The sequence below is a fragment of the Parus major genome, chromosome 1A, assembly GCF_001522545.3.
Source record: "Parus major isolate Abel chromosome 1A, Parus_major1.1, whole genome shotgun sequence".
NCBI lineage: Eukaryota > Metazoa > Chordata > Aves > Passeriformes > Paridae > Parus > Parus major.
In genome coordinates this window covers 50,920,406-50,945,562 of record NC_031773.1, presented here as the reverse complement: position 1 = coordinate 50,945,562, position 25,157 = coordinate 50,920,406, and the positions used below count along the sequence as shown (strand labels likewise).

The 25,157-nt window shown below is 43.5% G+C and overlaps 1 protein-coding gene across 2 annotated transcripts in view; it reads right to left on the bottom strand.

Annotated features, from left to right (window-relative positions):
* SYN3 (synapsin III) overlaps window positions 1-25,157 on the bottom strand; it is a 190,000-nt gene that overhangs the window by 129,869 nt on the left and 34,974 nt on the right. For both annotated transcript variants that reach the window (XM_015627320.3, XM_015627321.3), the window contains 3 exons: window positions 19,100-19,191; window positions 7,794-7,950; window positions 1,821-1,910 (listed from right to left, as the gene is read on the bottom strand). In XM_015627320.3, coding sequence (XP_015482806.1) covers window positions 1,821-1,910; window positions 7,794-7,950; window positions 19,100-19,191 — 339 coding nt within the window. The remainder of the gene's footprint in view (window positions 1-1,820; window positions 1,911-7,793; window positions 7,951-19,099; window positions 19,192-25,157) is intronic.

Below are 25,157 nucleotides of genomic sequence, written 5' to 3'. Positions count from 1 at the left end.
TCAGTCCAGGATGCTGTGCAGATGCTCCTAGAAAAGATATTTATAAGTTGTGTAGAATCATTCATTCAGAGGCAGACCACTCCCCCTCACCTGGGAAGGGCTGACCTGAACTTGCCCAAGTGGTTTGTTGCTTTCGTAATTTGTTGGAAAGTGACTGATTTAAACCAGATTACTCAGACTTGCATGTCAGCAGTAGTGTTTGTGTTCATATGAGATTACCTACAGTTCAAAAGGCTTCCTGTACCCTTTTGGAAGTAAGCAATAGCATTTCTAAGTAGGTGATTAGTTATAAAGATGGCAAATGAGTGAAATTAAGATCAGTGCAAACTACCTTGCTGGTACCAAATACATCTCCATCTGAGGAACTAAGAATCAGATAGCCAGACAAGAAAATCGTATTAAAAGTGCTAACTTATTTTCAATGATAACCCTTATCATGTCTTCCAAAAGTACCATTCCTGAAATGGTGGTCCAAGTCACAACTGTCCTGAAGCATTACTCATGTCACAAAACCTTCTTCATAGATCATTAGAAATTAAATGCAACAGGTATGCAAGTAATTAATCTCATAAATGTGCAAAAACCGATCACATTGTTTAAGGACTATCCATTTCTTTATGTCCTAAATGATAATACAACTTCATGACTGTACTTACCTCCACGATGTGCCTGTGAAACATGGAAGTGGTGTAGTCTACACAGCACAGGTAGAGAGCAGAGTATTGGAACAGCGAGGTGAAGGCCTGGCATTTCAAAGTATTTGAGAACCTAGCATGTAGCAGTGGGATTTTTCCCAAGAAACTAGATGATTATGTACCTGCACCCTGTTTTGTGTTATGGCTTGTCCACAGTGCTGCAACAAGTGTGTGAGAAAAGACGGGTTTGCATATTTCTGAGCCTTAGTTTGACATCTCAACAGCCCTCATGCTCGGGCTGGCAATGCTGCTTGGGTTCACAGTCAAGCCTGGGAAATGAGCTCAGCCAGACAGTGGTCACACAGGGGGTCATGGTTCATACAGGGTTTCATCAAAGCCTCAGCCATGTAGGAAGAGCCATTAATTCATGGATGTAAGTTGGGAGCAAAAACTCACAAAGGACTAGTCTTTCTTTTAACTCAGGGAAAACAAGAGTCATGACCAGCTTTAAACAAAGCCCCTCTCTTTGCTGTGCTCTCCAGGACTAAAGGCACCTACGCAGATTTCTTTGGAAGGTGCCCTAAGAGTTTGGTACAGTGCCCAGCAGGCACACAGGGCACAGAGTGTTTAGCTGTTGACAGAAAGACCAGACCCCAGAGCACTGTGCAAAGAAAACATGAGAAGCTGAAACAAACTCTTTTAAGAACTCCAAGTTACCCTGAGTACCTTCAAGCTGATAAATGTTTCATGGATGGTGAGCACGTGAGAGACCAAGCAAGCTAACATTGTGAAACAAACATCTCTTAGGACCCATGTCCCAAATTGTCAGCATATTTTAAACAATTCCAGGAGTAGGGAAAATCCACTTTATCTGAAGAGAGTGATTCTTTGCTCTGAGAGATGAGCTTTTTGTTGACTGTGTTTTACAATGGAGTTCTGCTTTGGTTTTGAGCCTTTGAGCCTCTTTGTACATTTTTTCAGGGTCTATACATGACCTAGGGGAGGACTGGGCAAGAAAGTAAAGAGGTTCTCAAGGAGTGTCTTTTGCATAGCACTTTTTAACTTACTTCTGTAAGTAAAATTTAGACTCTTCCCAGCGTTCCCACCACCATTCCCTGCGCCCAACTGGCATCTGTTGTTTCCATCCCATCCATACTGGCATCAGAAGAAAGCAAAGTTACTCACCATCTGCTTATGGCTTGGGAAGAATGTTTGCTCCACCAGGGGGAACTTCTCAGGGCCCAGCGAGTTGAAGATTTTAATGAGCTGAGAGAACTTGGGGTGAGGGAGGGGGAAACAAAAAACAGACACAGTGGATGTCAGTGACTTATTGTGCAACGGGCAAATGCTTGCAAAATGTTCTGATAGTGGTGAAGGAGGTGAAAGAAATGTTATATCTTTCCCACCTTGCTTTCTTGACCTGAGAGCAGCAAGAAAATAAGAAGCTGCTGTATTTATCCATGGCCAAGTCAGCCTATGTACACAAACCTTGGGCTAAGGGAGCAGAGAAGGGATTCAAGAGACAGAAGGGAATCAGTTTGCATTTTCTTACAGATCTACTCTGAAGAAGATTTGCATTCCAAGTGCATCTGGGTAGAGGAGCCTTTTTAGTAGAGGATAGAGTTAGGACATCAGTGCCACCATTCCCATCAGAGACCAAATAAACCAAAGATGTCCCTTGGATCTCTTCTCCATGGCCAAATCCAAGGAAGCCACTTTGTGCTGGAAGGCAGGAGAATTTCCAGGGACAGCGATTACTAGAGGGTTTGAGTGTGAGACCAAAGGAGTAGGAGTCCACTGTTAATCATAACTGGCATTTATTGTGAGCCAAGGGCCCCCCAACAGCCCTACACGGATGACAGGAGAGAGAGGGGCTCATCTGCCTGTCCCTGTCCCATTTACCACGAGGTCTGCGGGAGGCACCAGTCTGTGAGGGCGGTATCTAGAGAGCAGTACGTAACATCGGTGGGGACAGCGACCACTCTGGTATTTTACACACAAGGAGGAACATTTGTCATTGTCCCCACCCATCAGCATGAACTTCACCATCATCACCACTATCACCACCATTATAAGCCTTTTTATCTCTCAGGGTTGTCCCCAACCAGACACAAAGCTGCCCATGGTAGGACTGAGGTTTGATTTCTGTTCAGGTTCCCAAACCCCAACAGAAGTTTAACACGGCACAGCAAATTCCTGCTCTGCTTCAGCCATCTGTGAAGCAAGCAGACTGTTCTGCATGTTGTCTGCAGCCTCCCTGTTCAATCCATCATTCATCACCTGGAGAAAAAATCAAAACTATAGGAGAGAAACCTAATAACCATGACAGAAAGTGTTTCTGAAGTAGGGTTGATATACCAAAGAGAGTAAGAGGTGATGCATATCCCACAACCTCAGGAGAAGCTTAGACACAGCCCTGTTACCACAGACAGTGCTGAACTGGCACAGCTGTTGGTGAAGTGGTTGGACTGGCAGCCACATAAGACAATAAAATGTTTGGGGATTGGTTCCTGCTGAGCTGGTAGATAGGACTGAGTTCCTCATTAAGTCCTATTCACAAAGTAGTTTATAAACTGAATTCAATTTCCAAGGCTCCCAGAATTTGGTGAAATCAAGTTAATTAACTAAGGTCTCCACCTCAGACCAAGTAAGGGCAGCTTTTAAGTCCTTTGCATGAGTTTCTCAAGTTGCCCATCAAAGGTAGGGATGTATTAATCTTGAAGGAGATCCTTGTGTCACCCGAGGGAAGTAAGGCACAGATTAAGGTAAGGAAACAGACATCTAGGGAAGAAGGGAAAGAAAAGCAAGCTCTCTTTCTTCCTAATAGCATCAGCTGCTTAATTTTGCATGTTCTGAGCACTTCTGGGCAATAGCTGGAGCCAGTAAATGCACCAAATCACACCAAGGTTACATTGCAGGGAGAGAGAGCTACTGGGGATGTTTTCTGCTGAGTAGCCCTGTTAAGGCTCCTCTCCTGATCACTGGGCTAGTCCAAACAAAAGAATTTCTGCATGAGGAGTTGAAACTTCATTTTCTGGTGGAAAAGAATTACCTCTTTGAGAGTTAAATCTTGGCATGCAGTTACTGTGCAAAAAAATTTTTAGGCTGCAAGGTGTGTGCCAGACCCAGGCCAAATGCTGAAGGGGCAGCTGTCAGTAGATTTGCAGACAAATGCAAAGAATCCTTTTCCTAATCTCATAGTTTAAAACACGGCATTTAAAGAAAATCCAGGAAATATCAAGAGGTGGCATATCCCATCACTAACACCACCACCACCCTCACATGCATCAGCAGATAAGAGGAAAAAATCCCAATGTAGAATAATTATTGTTGGCAAGGAGGGTATTGATGTTGTGGAAGGAGGACAGCTTGCTTCTCTCAACTACTTGCACTAGCCCTGCACATTCTAGAAAAGAAAAATAAAGCCCTGTTTTGACTAGCAAGGTGAGCAAACAGGGCTTAAAAGTTAAACACAATGAGCCAGAGATGGGGAAAGAAGGAAAAACACTGCCTGAGAACAGCCCGTGCCCCTTGCTGTGTGTGCACGCAGCCCTGGTGAACCATGGACACTGTGATGTTGAGGCAATGTACATTTATCCTGGGGAAACAGCTCAAACAAAATAACTGGAACAACTGTGCAGCTGATAGACAATATTCTGACTTGTTCCTTTTGAAGCATACAGCTCTTGGCTGTTGTTGAAATAGCGAGTGTTTCAGATGAGAGAGTCAGACATCTGGGAGCCTCGTCACTGGGCCAAGCCTGCAAAAAGGTCTGACTTTGGTAGTGCCCCTCATGGGACAGGTCCCTCCCATTTTAGCTTTTTTTACCAGTTGCTAGGGTCGGGATGTTGACAAAGAGACTCCCACATTAGGTGGTGCAGCAGCCTCTGAGATACCTGATAACAGAGCTCCAGCAACATCTCCCCGTGCAGATGGGAAGGAAGGTTGTTGCCAGCAGCTCTGCTAGATATAACCACACCTTCCACATGCTGGCAGCAGTTCTTGCTTTCTGTCATTCCACTGGTTTTAGTGAGACTGCATGCAGACCACAGGTAGCACACAGGGCAAGGCAGTGTGGCACAGCCTGGTTTTAGGCACCTGGAACATGTAGGCAAGGAAAATGCCTTGGCCGGACTGTTTGGAGATCAGAGTCACATACAGGGAGTCTTTACAGAGAAATAAAAAGATCCATTCTGAGGACCTTAAGGCCTTTCTCATATTTTGAAGGTGCCTAGGTCACCAGGGAGCCTATAACCCTTGACAGTCAATAACAGTTTGTCTAGAAGTCCCTGGATTCAGGAGGTGACTTTCAGAAAAACTTCATGTTTTCCGCTGCCTTACAGATGCAAAAGTTGCTTTGCAATTACAGACATTACCTGTGTGCAGTGTGGTTACTGCTCTGAGCATTCTTCCCACTGTATTTTGGATTGCAACTTAGAATTCTAACACAGAAATTATTATTGGTGGTTGAAGCATTGTACTTAGAGTGCTCGTAGTATTAATTGTCAATAGTTCTGGGATCATCTTAAAACTCAGGTTTCTTAGATGCTTCTCTCAGGGTGTGAGACTCTCTGAATACTTTTTTCTTTTCTCTCAGAAACATCTAATTCAAACTGTGTCTGTTTTAATCTTTGAAGAAGGTTTTGTGTTGCAGAACTGGAAACCTGGCAAATGTCATTAAAAGTGGGACTGCATGTTTGAGTAAACTCAAACCCAAACTCAGCTGATTGTAATTAGAGCTGCTGAGACTAAAACGTGGTTGCAAACTGCCAAGGAAAAACAGTCTCAATTTCATCCCCCTGCACAAAATCATAAACATTTCTATGAAATGGAACCATTTTTGGAGAAAGTAAAAAATGGGAGTGAAAGCACATTTCCCAGGGGTATTTAATTTCATTTCTTCATGCATCACAACTGTTTTCTAGATCCAAAAAGTTTCCAGTAATCTTTGTTATGTCAAGATGCCTGTTTTGCAATCAAAGTGGAACGTGCACCGATGTGTCCCTATCTCTCACTTCCCAGCTATCACAAAAACAAAATTTTCAGATTCTGCTGTCAGTGAAGCTTTTTGCCCTCAAATGCCCCGCTGCACTCTCTACATAAGCCTAAATACTATCTGAGCATTGCTTATTCAATGCAATCTCAGATTGCTGAACATGTTAAAATCACTGGTTTGGGGTGATGTGTGTGCAGGGGCAGCAAGGAAAGGAGGCATTCTGCAAACCTGCTTAAATTGTTTGCCAGTGGTTTCCTTGACTCCTCAGGGAAGGCTGTCTGTGCCAGCTGTATTCCCCATGAGGAAAGTGTGGCACAACCAGACCCAGAGTAGCTAGAGCCAAGCTGCTGGCAGAGCCAAGCTCTCCCACACTGCCTTTCCAGCACTGCTTTTTTTGTTGTTTTCTTTTATTTTAAATGCCTAAAAATAGGCCTTTCACATCTTGAGGCTCCTTCACGCCATCAGAAATGTAAGTACAAGGCATGAGTGGCAAAAAGTGTTAACTAAGCCCTGACTGACTTGACCCAAAAATCAGATGGAATGGACTACATGACTATAAGCAAAAGGCAGTGTAAATGTGGAGGCTTTTTGTCTGGTCACCAGGGCCAATGCACTTGTGTGTAGGATCAGCTGTCAGAAACAATGTGAAGGTGTGGTACTGAGCCTGGAACCAAAAAATCAAATGGAAACTGAGGTCAAATGTACATTAACCACCCATACAGTGATGGCAAAGTGAGATTGTTCTCACTACCCTGATTATTGCATTACAACATCTTTGGAAAAGACAAGATCTTTCTTTTGGGCTCAACAAATCCCACAAATACTGTAAAGGGGCTAAAAAACTGAAAAGACTCTGTTTATTACACTGGTACCATTTTAGTAAGAAATTACTTAAGTCCAACACCACCCAACCATGGAAATAAAAGTCTGAGTCACTACAGACCTCATCTGGACTTGAGCTACCAACCAACACAGTGAAGGCCACAAGGATATTTATTCCAAAGAAAAAAACAACAATAAATTAGGTGATGGGGAAGAAACACATCTTAAAGTTTTCCATGGCATCATATTGGAAAGTCCCATCTCCTTCTCACATCCATATAGCTGTAGTTCCTTCTTTGAACCTAGAGGAATGAGGGGAAATTTCCATTTTGGAAGCATCAGTGATCAGAGAAGACATTTTGGGATGAAACTGCTTGGAAAGCCCACATGCCAACTCTAAAGTGGTATCAGGATCTGACTTCCTCCTGCAGGTACTGCCATGGCCAGCCTTAGTCTTGTGGGTCATGGCCAACTTATCTCCCCAGCTCTCCTGCTTCTGAAGCTTCAGCTGCCTTGGAGTTGATCATAGAAATGGTCCAGGGAATTATTACATTCTTTGATTTGGCGCTGAGAAAAATCAGTGATAATATTTTTTCACGGTTTTCTGGGATTCTCATGAGAACTTGACAAAATTTAAAGAATGGATGAAGGGATCTTCCAGTGCAAAATATGAAAACCAGTCAAATGCCAAATATCAAATGCCCTGTCCTCATCAGGAGCTGATTCAGTCTAAGTCTTTGCAATGTTTCAGGTTCAGTGAACTAACACTTTATGATAATATTGCATGTCATTCTGGGACTGTTGAAAAGCTCTGCCTGTGTGGTGGTTTGACCCTGACTGGACTGATTTTCTCTACCTTCTCCCAGCCAATCATGCAGGAGAATTGGGAATGGTGGTTTTTGTCTGTTCATCACAAAACTCTACTGATCCTTCCTTCCTTCTCAGGGGGAGGACTCCTCACACCCTTCCCCTGCTCCAGTGTAGGATCCCTCCCAGGGGAGACGGTCCTCCATGAACACTCCAGTGTGGGTCCTTCTCATGCCTTACAAGAAATCTAAGTGTTGCTGCACTGTCAGCTATTGGTGACCCTTTAGATTCTGGGACAGGGGAAGCATTCTACTCAGAGTGAAGAAATAACACCTTGGTACAACTAAAGCTGATAAAGTAGTTCTGGGAGGTTTTTCCCCCCAAGAACTCCCACCTGGATTCCTAAGGCAGTTTAGCTTTTAACCTGGAGACACCAACTCCTTTGAAACTCCTGGAAGGCGAGCTTGGTGTTCTATCAGTACCAAGATCTCCTCTGCAGTGCTGCCAGGCAGCAGAGCTGGGTCATCACTTACCACCCAGGGCTTGCTGCAGAAGTTGTAGATGGAGTAGAGGGAGTTGACCGTGTGGATGCCGCCGTACTGGAGGCCGATGATGAGGCTGCGGAAGTCTTCCCCCAGTGCCATGCTGTAGGCGTGCTGCCGGATCAGGACAAAATCTGGCTTGAATGACCTGGAAGAGATCAGGAGAGTGGTGTTTTACTTTCAAACGCTCCAGAAGCACTTCTAACCACTCCTTGTTTCTTTGCCATCATTCCCCTCTCTTTTCAGTAACACATGTTGCTTTTCTCTGGGCCTTTCCATGGTGTATTGCTTGTGTTATAACGTAACAAACCCAACAAAACCCCCTAGTCATTTAAAAAGGGAAAAATCCAACGTAGCTGCAAGTGTGAGAGCATAGAAACAGGCCAAACAGATTTTCTGCAGTTTCCATGTCACTCAGGCATGCACAGGAACAAGCCACAAGCAGAGCCAAGGGTCATAAATTCACTGGTGGGGGGGTTCTCTTCTCTTTCTAAAATCTTGGCCGTACTTGGCAAGCTCGCTGCAATGTGGGACGCAGATGAGGGAGCAAGTTTGTTTCCTGACGATTGAGCTCCGTATTGAAGCAATGCCCAGTGGGTGGGAAGATCATAAGGGATTTCAGAAAGCTCTTGTACACATCCATACATCGACACACATTCCCCCTTCAATCAGTTTACTACATACGCAGCACATCTCAGGCTCTTATGGCCGGGAGTCAACAAGTGAAGGGCAGGCATGGTAATGCAATTAATCAAAAGAGCAGAGCCTCAGACGCTGCTGTGACTCATGGCATGGACTTCCAGAATATTATTTAGCAAGAGTGGAGCTTGGACCCCTATGGTTCAACAGCAGCAGCCCTCAGCTAATGCACAGAAAAGTGAGGCCCTTTCTAGGTAAGCCAACAGGCAATGGATTATCTTTCAAGCAGCCAGATTTCATTCCTTGCTGACACTCTGTCTTCGGAGCCACTCAAAAGTATCTGGAAACAGCAGCTGGAAAGAAACGGTTCCCAAAATGGAGCTCAGCAGATCATTCTCAAAGGAAGAGGCTTTTCCATTGAAAGACAGGATTATTTTATAAGTTAACAGAGGTTGCATCAAGGACATTGAAAAATTTCCATGCTGTATTAAAGATTTTCAAAGAAATGAGCTCTGTAACCAGGTCCCATTACCTCACTACCCTCGAACTTTTTCCTTGCTAAGAGACTATAATTTCTATCCTTTGGATGTATGAGCTGGAAATACTTTGGGTTTATAGCCCCTATTTATATTTCCATCATTCTGGCAGGGAAATGTGAGATGGTGAGTCTGGGCCAGATTGTGGCAACAAACACTGAACACAAACCCCAGCACAACTTTGTTGTTTTAAAGCTGTTCATTTTGTTTGTTGGCCTTGGACTTTTGTTATCGCCCGCCTGAGACATGGTTGAGAAGCATGCTCAGCTTTTGTGATGCAAGAGGCCAAACTAGAAATGTTGTGATTCCCTCCCATGGAGCTTTTTTAAACCTAGGCATGTACCCTAATGTACTTGGCACCAAAGGTGGTGCTTTCATCCAGCAGCGAGATGCATAATGAGCATCATGAGGGCTGTGCTATCGCTGTGCAGCTGATTTATGGACCTCCCTGGTGTCCACGGGGATGAGGCAAGTGGTGACCTCTGCTGAGAAACAGCAAGTGAATGCAAATCTTGGAAAGTCTGAGCTGCTCCATTCTGCTGGGCTTGCTGTGTAGAAAGTACCCTGGAGCTGGGCACAGGTCCTCAAGAAGGATTAACCAGCTACTTAGGACAGGGCTCGAGATCTGTGCTGAGTTACTGAACAGTTGTGGTGCTTGGAGAGGCAGGAGCTCCGGGTGTGTCTCTCCTTATCCAGCTTTCTGGGAGGGGGAGGACACAGAGTGGCTGGGAAACTGCCTGCATTTGCTTTACTTTTGCCAGCCAAAAGCTCAGAAAAAAGCTCTTGTCTTTTCAGATCCTGGCAAAGAAAGAGTTCCTCCACTTAAGACGATGGACACAAGAATACAGAATTAATGCAGAAAAGCCTATTCTCAAACTCTGTGTCCTGCAGGAAGGCAGGGCACTCTCTCATGCAGCAGATGAGGAGTGAATCTCTAAAGCGAAGGTAGACACTGAATCCCTGTTTTGAGCCGTGGAACAATGTGAATGTTCCCATGGATACTGAGAACAAGGCAGTGGAGTGCCAGGCCTGGGACTAGCTGAGAATAAACATCAGCTGAAGAGCACCAGAGCCTGAACGGAGAAACGGAGAACAGCAGCAAAATGAATAACAATCAATAACATTTCTGTGCAGAAAGCAGGTCCCTAGCCTGCTTTGTGGTAGAGAAGATGATGACAGCAAATCCTGCTGGGAGGTTTCATGCCTTAAAGAGATCTCCTATTTCTTATTTCTGCATATAGCCATAACTCTGGCTTGCTTCCTGGTCCCTCAGCTTTTCTCACAGAAGCACAAAGAGATTCAAGGCCGTGATGAAAGAACACAGCAGAATACACTATTTGCATCAGAAATAGTGTGATCAACAAATTAGATTGTCCCCCTGTGCTGAGCACTGGTGAGGCCACATCTCAAATCCTGTGTTCAGCGTTGTGTCCCTCACTGAAGGAAAGACATCAAGGTGCTGGAACGTGTTGTAGTGGGGTGGGGATTGGCTTTGTCTGCCAGGAAACAAGGTATAGGACAAGAGGGAACGGCCTCAGGTAGTGCCAGGAGAGGTTTAGTGGACATTGGGAAAAATTTTCTTCATGGGGAGGGTTACCAAGCATTGAAACAGCCTGCCCAGGGAAGTGGTTGAGCCACCATCCCTTGAGCTGTTCAAAGGGTGTGTGGATATGGTCTTAGGGGTGTGATTTAGTGGTGAAAATGGCAGTGCTCATTAATGGTTGGACCAGTTAGAGGTCTATCCCAACCAATTCTGTGATTCTCAAAATTCTTCTTAATGACCCCTTCAAATGTGTGTAATCATTTTCAGCCTAAGGGGGCTTTATACTTCAGCACCATTATGGGTGAGAGATGTTGTTGGAGGAGGATGGGCTCTCCTGCCCTCTTTTTAGAAAAATGACAGTCTCACAGGACACTTTGCCCTTTGTGTCAATAGAAAAAGATCTTCGCAGGACACTGAAGATGACATTCTCACTTCAGGTTCTGGCTACCCTTCATCATTCAAATAGACTTCATTCAGATTTCAGATTCTTCCCAGTGATCAAGACATTCTGACTAAATTCCCTTCCAGAGCCTTTCCTATCTGGCATGACACAGAGAGGAAGAAGACTGCATAATTTAGCAATATGATACAACAAGATTTGTGTTACTGGCAATTAATGAAGCCTTCAGGGAAGCATCTGAGGCACAAGTCCAAGCCATAAGAGGCTGCAACTTTTGCCCAAGAAGTGCAAAAATTCCAGCAAATATGCAGTGCCTCAGGTGTCTGACACCTAATAGAAAATGGCATTACAAATCGGAACAAGTTCTTTTTGTGCTTTGCTTGGGTGTTAACAGCATTGCTATTACATTACTGAAAATTAATATAAAATCACTGGCATTTTCCCCTATCCCAGTGTTAGATTTAACATTTCGTTTGATGCTTGAGTAAAACGGAAAATTTACTAAGTCAAAGATGTCATTTCAGTCAAAACCTCACGTCTTATTTTCCACAGAAAGAAATAAACCCTGCTGAAGCTATTCAAAGACAGAACAAATGTGATTGCTTATATAAATAAGATAACACTAGTTTTAGAGGAAAAAGAAAGCAACATAGAATAAAGAATAACCTCTCTTTACTAGGCTGGAGGAGAGAAGCAGGGGTTTTTTTTTGGGACACTGTAATAGAGAATGGCTGGGTAAAAAACGTGGGAAGTGTGGGAGATCAGTGCATCAAAAGCAGCAGAAGCCAGGAATCACAGTGGAAGCAGGAGCAATACCACTGTAGGCAGATGAGGACACCCTGGAAGATGCTCTGATTTGCTTCTCAGCCATAGATCAATGCTCAGCTAACCATTAAATCATGTCACACACTCTCTGAACTGTACTCTGGCAGTCTCAAAAGTCTGCCATATATTTTACTTCTAAACTGATTGACACTGACAAGGAAAAGCATGTGGACTCAGACAAAGCCTGAAAGTAGTAACAACCCCACCTGCCAAAACTAACTTGCCTTCAAAATGTTTGTGACCCTAAGCTTTTACAGAAGGTGATCTGAATACTTTCCAACATCACAGAATAAAGTCACAGAGTAATTTAGGTTGGAGAGGATCTTTGGAAACCATCTGGCCCAACCCCATGCTCATTGCAGGGCTAACTTTGAAGTGACATTAAGATGATTGCCATTCCCTGAAAGAAGCCTTAGTAAAAACTCATGTGTAAAGGAGACAAATTATGGATTTGATAAAATAACTGATCAAGACTGAAACAATGTACAAAAGTTTTGACTCATTCTTGTATTTAATCCTGGATTAACTAATTATTGAGTGCTCTAGACCCTGACTGCCCATTCCTTATTGGAAAGAATTACTGTAAATGCAAAAAGGGTCAGGGAGTAGTTTAGTATCTGAAATGCTCCCCACCCTGGTCTGCTCAGAGTGACTTTTGCTTTCTGGCAGCTGCCTGCATGCCAAATGTTTCCCCAATAACTGTCAGCATCCTGCCTGCACGTCGGCTGGGCGCCAGCTGCCGGGGAGGTGAGGGGGACATTATTCATCTGGGACATCAGCAAGCCCCAGAGGGCTCCAAGCAGATGTTTAGCAGCAGGAGCTGAGGTGGAAGTAACTGAGAATAAATACATAAGTAATCACACCCCACTGTCTCTTCTCTTTTGTACTTCCTGCTCAAAAACACAAAAAAAAAAAAAAAATAGAGAAAAGAGGACAGGGACAGGCAGGTGAAGACGGGGGAGGTATTAGTGAAAAACAATATTATATCATCCTTCATGTGGGAATAATTTCTCAGTTTATAAATGTTTACTAGAGGTGTTAAATTGCTTCATATGTAACTGCAGCTTGCCAGGGTGTACCTTGTTAGACACCTCGCCCCAGCTCATTGTCTCTGCAGGGTATTTCAGTGAGGAAAGTGGTCATTTGGCACACTGGTCCCTTGCCTAAACTGGATTTTCAAAAGCTTACAGACTGTTACACACACTTCTTCATTACATTTATGGATTGCCATGCCATTGATAGAAAAAATATTGCCCAAATGTTTCTCAGTGTTAAATACATAGCACATATTTTACTCCCCCATGTGGTACTTTCTGCGAAACTTGGGAGAACCACACGCTCAACATATTTTTCCATCTGGCTGCTAGAAACCTAAACTTCCCCCTATCAGTTTCTGCCATTTTTTCTCCTGTTTGAAACTTCACAGAAAATTGCAGAAATTTGGTTTGGAAGCAGCAAAACAACCAACCAAAAACCACCACCCCCAAGTCACAACAACACCACCACCCCCAAGAAACAACAACAACAATGGCTAGAAAAAGACATTCCAAAAAAGTCCCTAATTAGGTCAAGAGTTAAATTTAAGAAGACAGGGATTAGACAACGGCTGGAGTTCATCTTTGGCACAAGCTTCCTGGAACATGAGAAGCTGGAAAATGACCTACTGCCTACCAATACTTCCTATATCAGTGTCCAAGAACAGTAGCTACTCCCATGACCTTCCTGGACATTGTCCCTGTAGAAGAACTACAAGAAACCGTCAAATCTTGCAGACAAATAGTCCTGGAGAGGCAAGAAAACACCCTTCTAGCAACATGCAACTACTGTGTGGTGAGCAAGCACGGCCTCTGTAGGGTAGAAAACCTCCATGCCCATTTCAGGCAGCATTTTCTCAATGGACCTTTGGGGTGAGTGAACCTACTGGGATGGGAAAAATGCAGTGGGCAGAGGGCAGTGTCTTCACTGGGTTTTAAAGAGTCTTGCATCCTGGAGCAGACAGATTTTTTTTAGTCAGACTACACATCTCCTGGAGTCTGCAAGCTCTGAAGAGCAGGGAAACACCTGTGGGCTGGCCAGTTTCTTCTCTACCTCTCCCATGCAAAAGGATTTGCTTCCTCATGCTGTGACTGCAGCTTGCAGTGTAAAAATATGCTTAAGCAAAAAAAGCACTTTCAGGGATTTTGGGGATGGTGACTCAACAGGCTGCTGTTGTGTTGTCACAGCACAGAGCACCGTAGAAGCACCGAGTCAGCTGGAAGCAACGGGAATGTCAGTGTTAACTACAGGAATGAATGGGATTGTGTGGACAAACTGGAGAATTCACTGACCCCACCATGGCTGCAAGTGGCACAGTCACAGTGCTGATAGGTCCTATGAAAATGTGCTTTCTCTCCTGGATGATCGGCCCCAATGGCAAAAAGAGGAAGCTCTACAGGGAGACAGGAGATGAGAACAGTCTGGTGCATGATTAATTTATATCCTTAAAGGTCTGAAATGCTCCCAAAGACATTAGTATTCCCCAGGTAAAAGAGCTGTCCAGACTTTCAACATATCCCTGCCTTATATCTACTGGAATTAATAGCTGAAATCTTGTGAAGCCCAACAGTCAAGCATTTAATTGAATACAGAACCTGAGATCATAGCTTGGGAGTCTAAATGTTGCTGTCAGAAACAAACACAGCCCAAATTTTCGTTTCTACTTGGACACTTTTATAATATCCTCAAAGCATAAATGCACCTCAGAGTGGGTGCAGTGCAAACACTGACAGCCTCCTTACACTGCCAAAATATTGATATGAAGGGCCCTTCAGAGGAACGTGAAAATAAAAGTCCCATTCCTCACATCTAACCCCAGTAAAAGTGACACAGTCCAGGAGCTTAGAGTAAATCAGATTCCAGATGGTTCACTCTGTCTTTTTCTGCTTGTGTGTGTAGACCTGTCCAAAAGGAGTCTGTGTATGCTCTGGGAGGAGGATGAAGAATCCACCCAAGGGTAGGCATGAACCCACACTTGTATTTACACATTCTTTAGTACTCCAGCTATTGCACCCAGAAATTATTCCATTTCTCTGTTGTAAGAGTTGCAGTGTCTAAACTTGTGATGGATCCTTTGGGATAAATAAACACTACCTCCTGCATCCCATATCCAACTTTTCAATAGGGAAGGTCTGCTGACAATTTTTTTTCCAAGTAAGTGCTGGGGTAGCAAGGACCAATGTGTGGGAGATTCCCCATCCCACCAGTCCTGGCTGAGCCCAGCACTGCTCCTGGTGCCCAGCTCATTCCACCAGTGACCTCAGCCACTGGAGGGCAAGGGTTACAGGGCACTGGCATAGAAAAGTGCTTGATAGAGACTGCACAAGATACCTCATGGCCAGCTCTCTGTCTGAAGGAAACGTGCTGAACAGGCTGATGGATCCTTTGCAAACCATGGTGGAACTGGCACAGAAAACACAGATGCAGTTTTTTAGATTTGTTAGATGATAGCCTCTGTCTCCAGTAGCACATTTCACTGACACTATCTCAAATCCTCCACCCCCTCCTACAGATGTGCAGAATGCACAGTAGCTAAAAAAGAGAAGCTGGAGACACAGAACATTGTCACTGTAAAGTTAAATTATTGGAGCCATGCTTGTTTTAAAACTCAGGCAAGCAAAGAAATGCCTGGCTTCAGTTAGATTATTTGGTAACTTACTTGTAGCAACTTATTTCAAGATACACAGGCTAGGAGTCATGTATATGTCCATGCTTTTTGGTGTTTTTTTTTTTTTTTTTTTTTGTTTGTTTGGTTTTTTTTAATTCTCCTGAGACAGGTGGAAAATGGAAGGCTTTAAGGACTGTTATACCTTCTTACTAGGAGATATATCTTCCAGGTAAAAGAACCACAATGTATTCCTGGTGCAGTTCAAATCAGTTGACATGGGGTGTGAAAGAATGCCTTAACTCCAAGGTGTCAGAAAATACCAAGTGATCAGCAGAAGAAGACATTGGTTTAAACTTGGCTTTGCATGTGCCAGAGGGTATTTCCAGTTTAAAGAAAGAACTAGGAGGCCTGCACAAAAATGGCAGAATTTAATAGGTTAATAAATTGTTAGATAGCTTATCAGTAAACATAACATCAAATTGGAGAGGACAGCCCAGTGGTTGCTTCATATGAATATTAATTGTTGCTCTTAAGAAATTTATCATTTCAGGGATTTAAATCTACTGGTCTGTAGTATATTCACTGTCTTTCCACTAAACTACTACATTCTATTGGTCTCCCTTTGAAGAGGAATGTGAAGCAGGCAAGGCTCCTGCAGGGGGAAATCCCAAAAGTGCTTGTTAGAAAGATGGTGCTGTATTTACCTTCTTAAAAATTGTCAGTGGGATTTCCATGAATCTGTGCAATCAAAAAATATGGTGAGTATTATATTTCACCATCTAGAAGCTTTATGACTTTTGACTGAATGTTTTGTTCAATAATTAACAGAGGCCTTATAAGTGATGGAAAAAAGATGACAGCAGCAGCAGGGCTGGCACACACATGTGAGCTGAAGATGTTTCCCTGTGGCTGGGCACTCTGAAGGGTGTCTGTGGCCAGGCAGGACACAGCTGTGGATGGGATGATGGGGCTTGAAGGGAGTGGGAAGCAGCTGCACCCATGGGGATGGGCTGAGGTACCTCTACACAGCTCAGTTCCACAATTTGCTTTCTAAAGTGAAGAAGCATTTTAATTTCTACCCCTTCTAGAGAATTACTGTGGAAGTTGACTGACCTGAGCTCTTAAACTCGCTGAGCTAGGCACAACAGGGGCACATCAGCACAGGCTGTAAATAAATATTTGCTGGTTGCAAGGATTGTGGCATCTAGTATATGCTATATAAATTGCATATCCAGACAAGTATGCATTTACCAAATTCACTTCCCACAATGCAAATGTGTCCTTAAACATGCAGGAATGAAAACAAAACAAAAAAAAATAAACCTGAGGTAATGCCATTCAAAAAACCACATATTTCACATATAAATATCTATGCAAAAATGGTAGCTGGAATACCTGTGTGTTCACTGTGAGCAGAAACATGAACACCATGCCCCAGACAGCTTTGTGAAATAAATTTTGTCTTCAGTTTCAGTTTAATAGCCCAAGATCTTTCTGCCAGATATATGAATGGCTTTGGGAGGAAAGACACAGGAAGGAAAATGAAGATGTGATCAACCTAGGAAATGGTTCTTGGGAAACCTTCCAGCATCATGAGCAAGCGAATGCAGGAGTGCATTAGCGCTGCACGCTGTCTGATGAGTGCTCCAGCGGCTGGTTCATGGGACATAGTGTTTTGTTTCACTCTGAAACAGACATTTGTGGGACAGGAGAAAGCAAATGCATGTAACAGACACAACTCTAAAGGTTTTTAGCAGAGGCTCGTGAAATTTTACCAAAGAATAAATGGAGACTTGTGGATGTACAAGAGAGATGCCGAGACCTGAAATGAATTGATGGACCACAGTCATAGCTAATTGACAGTGACATGTTTTGCTTTGCACTGTTTGGACTGGAAATGAGATTTTGAGTAATTAAACTGCAGCCAGCATGCTCAAAATCACAGTTTTTCAGCTGTTCTAATAATCCCTTCCAAAAATATCACTGCATGCTACATTATGTGTCTCTACCTCTAATTTTGAACTAGTTGCAAACAGACAAAAGCATTGATTAACTGTGTCAACATTATTAAACTCAAAGATGCTGAATACACCAAAAAGTGCAAAGGAACTGTACAAAAGGAAGCAGAGTGGCTTCAGCAATGAGATTTCAACACAGAGAAAAGTTAATGTATCAAAGATGAAATGTAGAGTTGCAATGACAGGAACCCATAAATAATTATAGGTTGATATTAGTGATATTGATATAAATAGGTGATACTGGTGAAGGTAAACAGAGGCATCGTACACAGATGTGATAAAACACACTATTCTTTATATAGAACTTGTAAAGATGCATCTAATATTAGCTCCAAATTGCTGCCACTCTGGTGCTTGGAATGCTTTTGGGAAGTGAATTGGATGTGTGATTGGAGAAGAATTGCTTGTGAAAAGAGGCGGCTTGCAATGACTGCAGTAATGAAGTAATGCTAGTAGGACTGAAATCCCCATCAAATAGAGACAGGTATTACTGCTGAGGTATACCCCAGGGCAAGGCCAGAGCACTGGGGATCTCTCACAAAGAAAAAAGTGGTATTTCAGGAGCAAATCAGGCTACATGCATCAGGATCATAGAATCACAGAAAAGCTTGCATTGGAAGGGACATTAAAAGTCATCCAGTTCCAACCCCCGTGTCACGAGCAGGGACACCTTCCACTAGACCAGATTGCTCAAAGCACCATCCAACACTGAACACTGCCAGGCTTGGGCATCCACACCTTCTCTGGGCAGCCTGTGCCTGTCCTCAGCATCCCCACAGTAAAGGAAGGGTATTTTCCTGGTGTATAGCCAAAATCTAACCCCATTCAGTTTAAAGTCATTCCCCCTTGCCCTATCACTATGTGCCCTTACAAAACTCTATTGTAGTTCCCTTTAGGTACTTGAAGGTCCTATAAGGTCTCACTGGAACCTTCTCATCTCTAGGCTGAACAACCCCAGCTCTCAGCCTGTCTTCACAGGAGAGGTGTTTCCACCTCCTGATGGATATCATGGCCCTCCTTTGGACTCTCTAACAGGTCCATGTCCTTCTTACATTGGGTGCCCCAGAGCTGGATGCAGTGCTCCAGGTGGGGTGTCACCAGAATAGACAAAATGGGCAGAAACCCCTCCCTTGCCCTGCTGGCCATGCTTCTTTGGAGGCAGCCCAGGATGTGGTTGGCTTTCAGGGCTGTGAGAGCATACTGCTGGCTTATGTCAATCTTCTTGTCCTCCAACACCCCTGAGTCCTCTTCTCATGGCTGCTCTTGGTCACCTGGGCTTGGAGGCTATTGCGAGGGTAGTCCATGGGATCAGAGCCTAAGACAGGTAGGCTAATGAATTAGAGCCACTGCTTAAAATGAGGGTTAGTTGACAGAGAAGGAGAAAACAATCAAGGGAGGAGATCTGTTGCCCCTTTTATTGGGATTCTGGAGGCTAAAAAGAACCTGAGAAGGAGGCATTTGCTGTTGCATGAAGGGTCTAGGTTGGAAACAATGATTATATGGCATAGTGTGCACCTGAGACCTGATACAAACCCACTAGAGTCAGACCAGTCTTTTCACCACTTCCAAGACTCCTTGAAGCTACCAGGACTGTGGTGCCCTGATTCAGATATTTGTCACACCCTGAGGCCAACCTGCTTGCCCCAGCATTGCTCCACAAAGCCCACTTTTCAAGAGCAGCTGGTGCTCTCACCTGACCACCTTGGTGCCGTTCCTCATGACCTGCATGTCCACCATGCAGCCACCCATGACGTATGCAGCCAGGTTCAACTCGGAGAACTCGGCCTGCAAAAGGACAAAGTGTTACTCAAGGGCAGCAGGAACACAAATAGAAACACACAGATGCAGAATTTTCTTCATCTCATATGTGCCTTTCCTTCTTTTTTTATTTTTTTTATTTTATTTATTTTATTTTTTTCTAATTTTTTTTCCTGTGAGGCAACTGGAGATCCAATTATAGCTGGTTTGCCCTAAGAGACTGCAGAAGTATTTGTGGCTCCCACACTTGGGGTGTAAAAGTACACAGGATTAGGTTTATTGCAGTATTAAGTACTGGAGGAATTAAGAATGGGTAGACTGAAAAATGCATGCAGGAAAGAATAATAATAATAGCAACAATAATAATAAAAAGAGGTAAGTAATTTGAAATCAAATTCCAAGTTTCCACTTGGAGACATCCATTTAGAATTATGTCTGTGTAGGCTGCCATGCCACTGGCCAGCTATAAACCTAATACAAAAGATTTAAACCTGTTTAAACCTCATTATGTTGCAGGAAGGTGATAAGCAGAGGTCACCTGATGCGATTTGCTTATTAAGACTTTTACTGTTAAAGAGTTAGCAAAGCTGGGTAAGTTATTAACAGAGTTGCTCAATCATTAAAACAAAAAATTTGTATTTTGAAAAAGGCACGACTTGCAAGGCTGGAAAGGTTGGCAAAGAATATTTCATCTATGCAGAGCAAAAGACACAGGGGTGATTATGATAAATATAAATGAACAGGTTTCATTTTTTGAGGCAGAAATTTAGGCTTCTTCCTTTGAGCAGTTTTTTCCCCTTCCTTTTAAAGCATTTTTTCAGACTTAGTATGATGAATACTGGGCAGCAGTAAAATCACCTTCTAACCAGTAGCTATCTAATACCAGAACAGTCAGATGGTGCTGCTAATACTTATGACTTTATTGAGATCCTTGTACTGCTTAATGTTCTTCTGCTACTTCTATTAGTTGGAACCAAAAGATATTGCCAGGAACAACTTTTATACATTAAAAAAAAAAAGAAAGCAGCATGTTTTGTCCTCATGAACTCATGGAAAAAACTTGCCAATGGAGAACTAGTGCACCTGTAAAGGCTCAAAGGCCAGACGACAAATGAAAAAATAATTTCCAACTTTCCTTTTAAAATCCACATAATTTTAAAGCAATGGCTGTGGACTGGTGACCCGATGATGTAATGAGATTTCACGTCTGCGGCCCTGCGTAAACTTTTTAAAGCAGCACCCTTACACGATCTTACATCATTGTAACTCCCAATTACAATGAAAAGAGAAGGAAAATTCCCATTGCCAAGAAATAAATTCTGCTTCAAACACAAACACATAGACAGACAGACATGCTCACAGGGAGGGATTGGCAGTGGTTCAGGTGGCTGACTGGGTTTTACCCATGAGAGGTTGCACTGTGTTGCCTTGGCCGCAGCCACGCTGCTTCAGTGACCCTATCAGATCAGAGATGAGAAAACATGTACTCCTAAAAGGCACCTGCCTTTTATTCATTTGAAAAATCTCAGGAGACCTAGGGAGAGAGGAGTCTGCCTTGGACAAATTCAGTGAGGTCAGATGCTTTGGGCACAATCAGTGATCTCCCCAACGGGTCAAGGCAAGCTTGCTAGATTATACATTTGCTCCAGAGGCTCTGTGGACTGGGGAGATGAAAGGATATTTTCCCCACCTCTGTGTCTCCATAGGCCTCAGAGATGTCCCACTCTAAAAGCAGAGTGTTGTCGAGCCAGCTCAACACTACTTCAGCTTCTGTTGCTGAGGAGAGCATCATCTGATGTGAACACCAGTGCAAGAAAGGGAAGTTTTAGATCTGTGTTTTCATGTTTTTTCTGCTTTTCTTCTAAAATTTTTTTCCATGATGGCTTGTAGCAAAGAGCTTAGCACTCCTCTTTGCTGGTGGTGAAAATGGGCAATCTTCATTCGATGGAGGGCTCTTGCAGTCTGACTAAGTTGGTCTGACAGGCGTTTCCCTGAGGCAGTCAGGCCAAACAAAGCTGTGCTCAGACACCTGACCTGCAAACAGGCCTGAGAACCCCCTGAGCTGGTGAGTACTTCATGCCAAACTGCCAGGACCAATTTCAGGCCCTGCTAATGTCAAGAGCCAGAAGAAAAGGAGAAATCCCCTTTGGCAACCATTGTCCAGGAAACACTGGCGAGGAGAGAGAAGTGTGGAGAGGGTCTGGGGGATTCAGCTATCTCACTCCCAAAATGTCCAGATCTACAATCAGAGCTGAGGGACAATCCTGACCTTTGCCTGGCATTCACTTCTGCTTTAACAGACAAAGTTAAGGAATGCTCTGCTTTCATGTAGCTGCTTTGTTCCATCCAACAGGCCGCTGGCGTTTGGAAGAAGGCTAAAACCCTCAGTCAGCAGAAATTGTTTCCTGTTGATTTTCCAGTGCTCCCTGTATTTTTAACTTTGTGGGTTTTGTAGCCCAATGACTTCCCTTGGCTGAGGTTTCAGCTCTGAGATCATCTCCAGCCTGAGCTTACCTTGCAGACAAAGAGGTCTTTGAAAGCAGCCCATGCAGATAGAGTGACAGGTAACTATGTGTAAAACAGGAGAGCCCAGCTCTGGCCTCGCAGAGTCATTTGCATTAGGAATCATGGAACAGAAGAAGGCATTGCATTAGCCTGATGGTCTTTTATGCTTGTTTTGCAGCAGTGCCAGTGGCTGCAAAAACATTCAGGGCAAGAGCAAACCATGTGTGACAAACGTGACACAATCTGTCTTGAAGAATAGTGTAATGAGACTGTGGGAGTGGAAATACTTCATACCTCTGTGAGGCTTGGATATCAGACGATGCCTACAGCTACTTTGATCATGGTTTTGTCAAAAATGCCTCCTTCAGGTATTAAGAATCAGAAGACTCTCCAAATCGTTTGGACTACACCTTAAGGTACTCTCAGTTTCCATCAGTGTCCTCTATGTGCTGGAGATCTTTTTGGTGAGGTATTTCAGAATGTCTGTTTGTGTTTCCTGATATTTAAACAAGGAAGATTTTGCCATTTTCAATCATGCAATAGTAGAAATGCCTGCCTTGGTAGCTGTGCCTATTAGTGATTTAAGGGAAGCATGAGTTCAAGGTGCATTTTAAGCATTTTTCATAGAATAACATTAAGTTATGTTGGAAGGACTTCAAGACATCACACAGTCTTTCTCTCCTAAGGAAGACCAGCTCTGCCTTTGCCATTGTGGGCAGATACTACATAACCTTCTTCTGTCTTCCACAGATGACAAAACCTCTCAGGCACCCTGTACCTTAACAACAATGGAAAATTTTCCCAAAGCCCAATCTAAATCTCTCCCCTTACCTTTTAAGATTTTTTTGTTTCCATTACTTCTTTCTGCAGAACCTGAAGAACTATTCCTCAAAGACTTCTTTCTTTTTTTTTTTTTTTTTTTTTTTTTTTTTTTTTGTGTTTTTTTTCCCCTAGACAAAATTAGTCCCATTCTTGTAAGATTTTCTTGTAGATGATGTTTTTCAGTGAATTGATCAGAATTGTTGCTCTCACTGGGATTCTATCTGGCAGGTCCACAACTTCCTCCATTTGTAATTCTGCCAACCATATGCTTGAGTATGGGTTTGTCAAACATGCAGCAGTGTGACTATTTTTTAACTCATATTCTGGCTGAGATCCACTGTAATCCTTGCACTGCTTTGTCTAGTCTACTGACTAGCCTGGTCCATGCCATGGCTTAGGCACTTGGGATGAGGAATTGCTATTGTATAATCAAATCACATACATCCCTCTGTTGATTTTATGCCTTATTTTTTGGTGGATCTTCCAATATGTACAAGGAAAGGCCCACATCAGGATGCATCCCTAAAGCAGCACATTTCACTACAACCATTATAAGCATCTCAAGGGGAAACTAAGCAATCCCTAAATCCTGCACAGGCAGAAAGGTGGGCAGATAGTTTGGATGCCTATGGGATGAGGGCTGAAGCTATGCATGCATACAGAATTAGACACTGCACTTCCTGATCCCCCCTGTCTCTTCATGAGACATTTTTTTCTTGGGCAGGCACCCTGCTCCCCACCTGTCCCCAGTACCAGGATTGCTCTCTGAGAGAAAAGAATGGACAGAGTCCATTTGTGATGTGAACACTGCTTTGTGGCTCTTAGAGCAGCTTCCACAAGTGCTCTCCACAAGTCCTGAAGCTAGGATGCATTCTCTGAGGCCCAAGACAATGCTGGTGCTGAAGGTCCATATGCCTTCTCCTGTGTGAGCACCTTTTGGTGCATCACCTCTGATGGCATTCAGAATTGTCTCTTGAGTTTTCATTTCAGAAGTTATGTGACTACCTGAACATTTGAGGTTTACAAAAGGCATATTTCTAAATATTTTGATCTCAGGAAATGTCTCAAAACCATGAACTCTAGACTTCCAAAAGCCAATTAAAACAAAATAATAATAATAAAAGAGAAGATAGGATTTATTTAAGAAAATTATCTTTTTAGAGTAATTCTTGCTGGTTCTCCAGGTTCCTTTACTCATGGCTTCTGAAAGCTTGCATGTGGCAAGCTATGAGAACTTTGGTGCTGTTCTTCAACTGCTTTCTGGTATTCAGATGGAAAAAAACCCAAACCCTAAACATATAATGAATAAAAATTATACTGTTGTTTAACAAGAGGCTAGTTTTCCTTTCATCACACACAGACCTGTCAGACTCTACCTTTTGAAAGAACATTTTACGCCACACATGAAAATACCTCTTTAGGGCAGGAAGTACAATGGAGATGGAATTCATGATTTGTATTACAATTATCTTCTGTGACTGCCAAGCACAACTTTTTTCCTGACAAGGCTGCCAATGGAGTCATAATCTATACCACAAGACTTTTCCAGAAGCATGTACATAGGAGTTCACTGAAAAATCATTCCCTGAAAATAAACTGAACAGTGGGAACAAGTGAATGAGCTGTGGAAGAAAACTGCGTGTCAGACGGACAGACGGACACACCTCATCACAACAGGAAATGGTGGGAAGGAGATGGGTGGACAAACAACAGAAGTAAAAGTGTAGATGGATCTTTTGGCTTCATGACTCCCCTTTCACACTTTTCACCCCACTCTACCATCAGTTAGCCAGTGCCAGGAAAGATGTCTGTGAACATATTAAAATTCCTCTGGGAAATATCAGCAGGAAAGGTACCCTGAAGGAGGTGGACTCTCTCTAAGAGGTGCTGCTTGCTCTTGCCTGCTGTGTCTCTCATTGATCCATGCAGGGCACAGGACTGGAAATGCTCATGAGAGCCATAGGGTATAAGCTCTTGCTACGCTTGGCACCATGTCATGAAACCCTTACTTGGCCCAAGGTATCTACTAGAAGCACTCGTGTGTCCTTTACTCTCTGTTACAGCAGGAGAAACAAACTCAACTCTTCCCATCTCTTCTCATAAGCCAGACCTCCATGGTCATCCCACTGACCCTGCTCTGCTCATCTCCTGCTCTGCCAACATCACTCTTCCAGACAGCTGTCAAGTGTCCCCCTCATCTGCCCCCCACCCTGAGGGTCATGGTCTGTCTGATGGTCTGTGGCTGTCCAGGTCTCAGCCCCATCTCTCTCACCCTCCTCTGCTTGTCTGTGGGTGTGCTGGGGATATATGGCCAGCAGGCATTCCCCTTGGGCATGCGGCGTGTTTGATGCCCGAGGAGACCCTACACAAGGTGTGTTGTGATCCAGATGGAAAGCCCCAGAAATCCTTAGAGCACACAAGGTTTAGTTTCCTCTGGGATAGCACAGAGAGGGTGGGGAAGGAGGTGCTGAATCAGTTTCTCTCTAATGAAGGACAACATCTGACAGAGAGCATAAGGCCTATGGTATAATACCTCCTCTTCCTCAGTATACTGTCGTTCCTAATGCCTCCTGTCCTCTGGCCAATGAAGAACCAAGGAGATAAAAGCAAAATTGTTTTTGTGAGAGACTAAAAGCAATGTGGTCCCGTGGCACTTAAAGATTCTT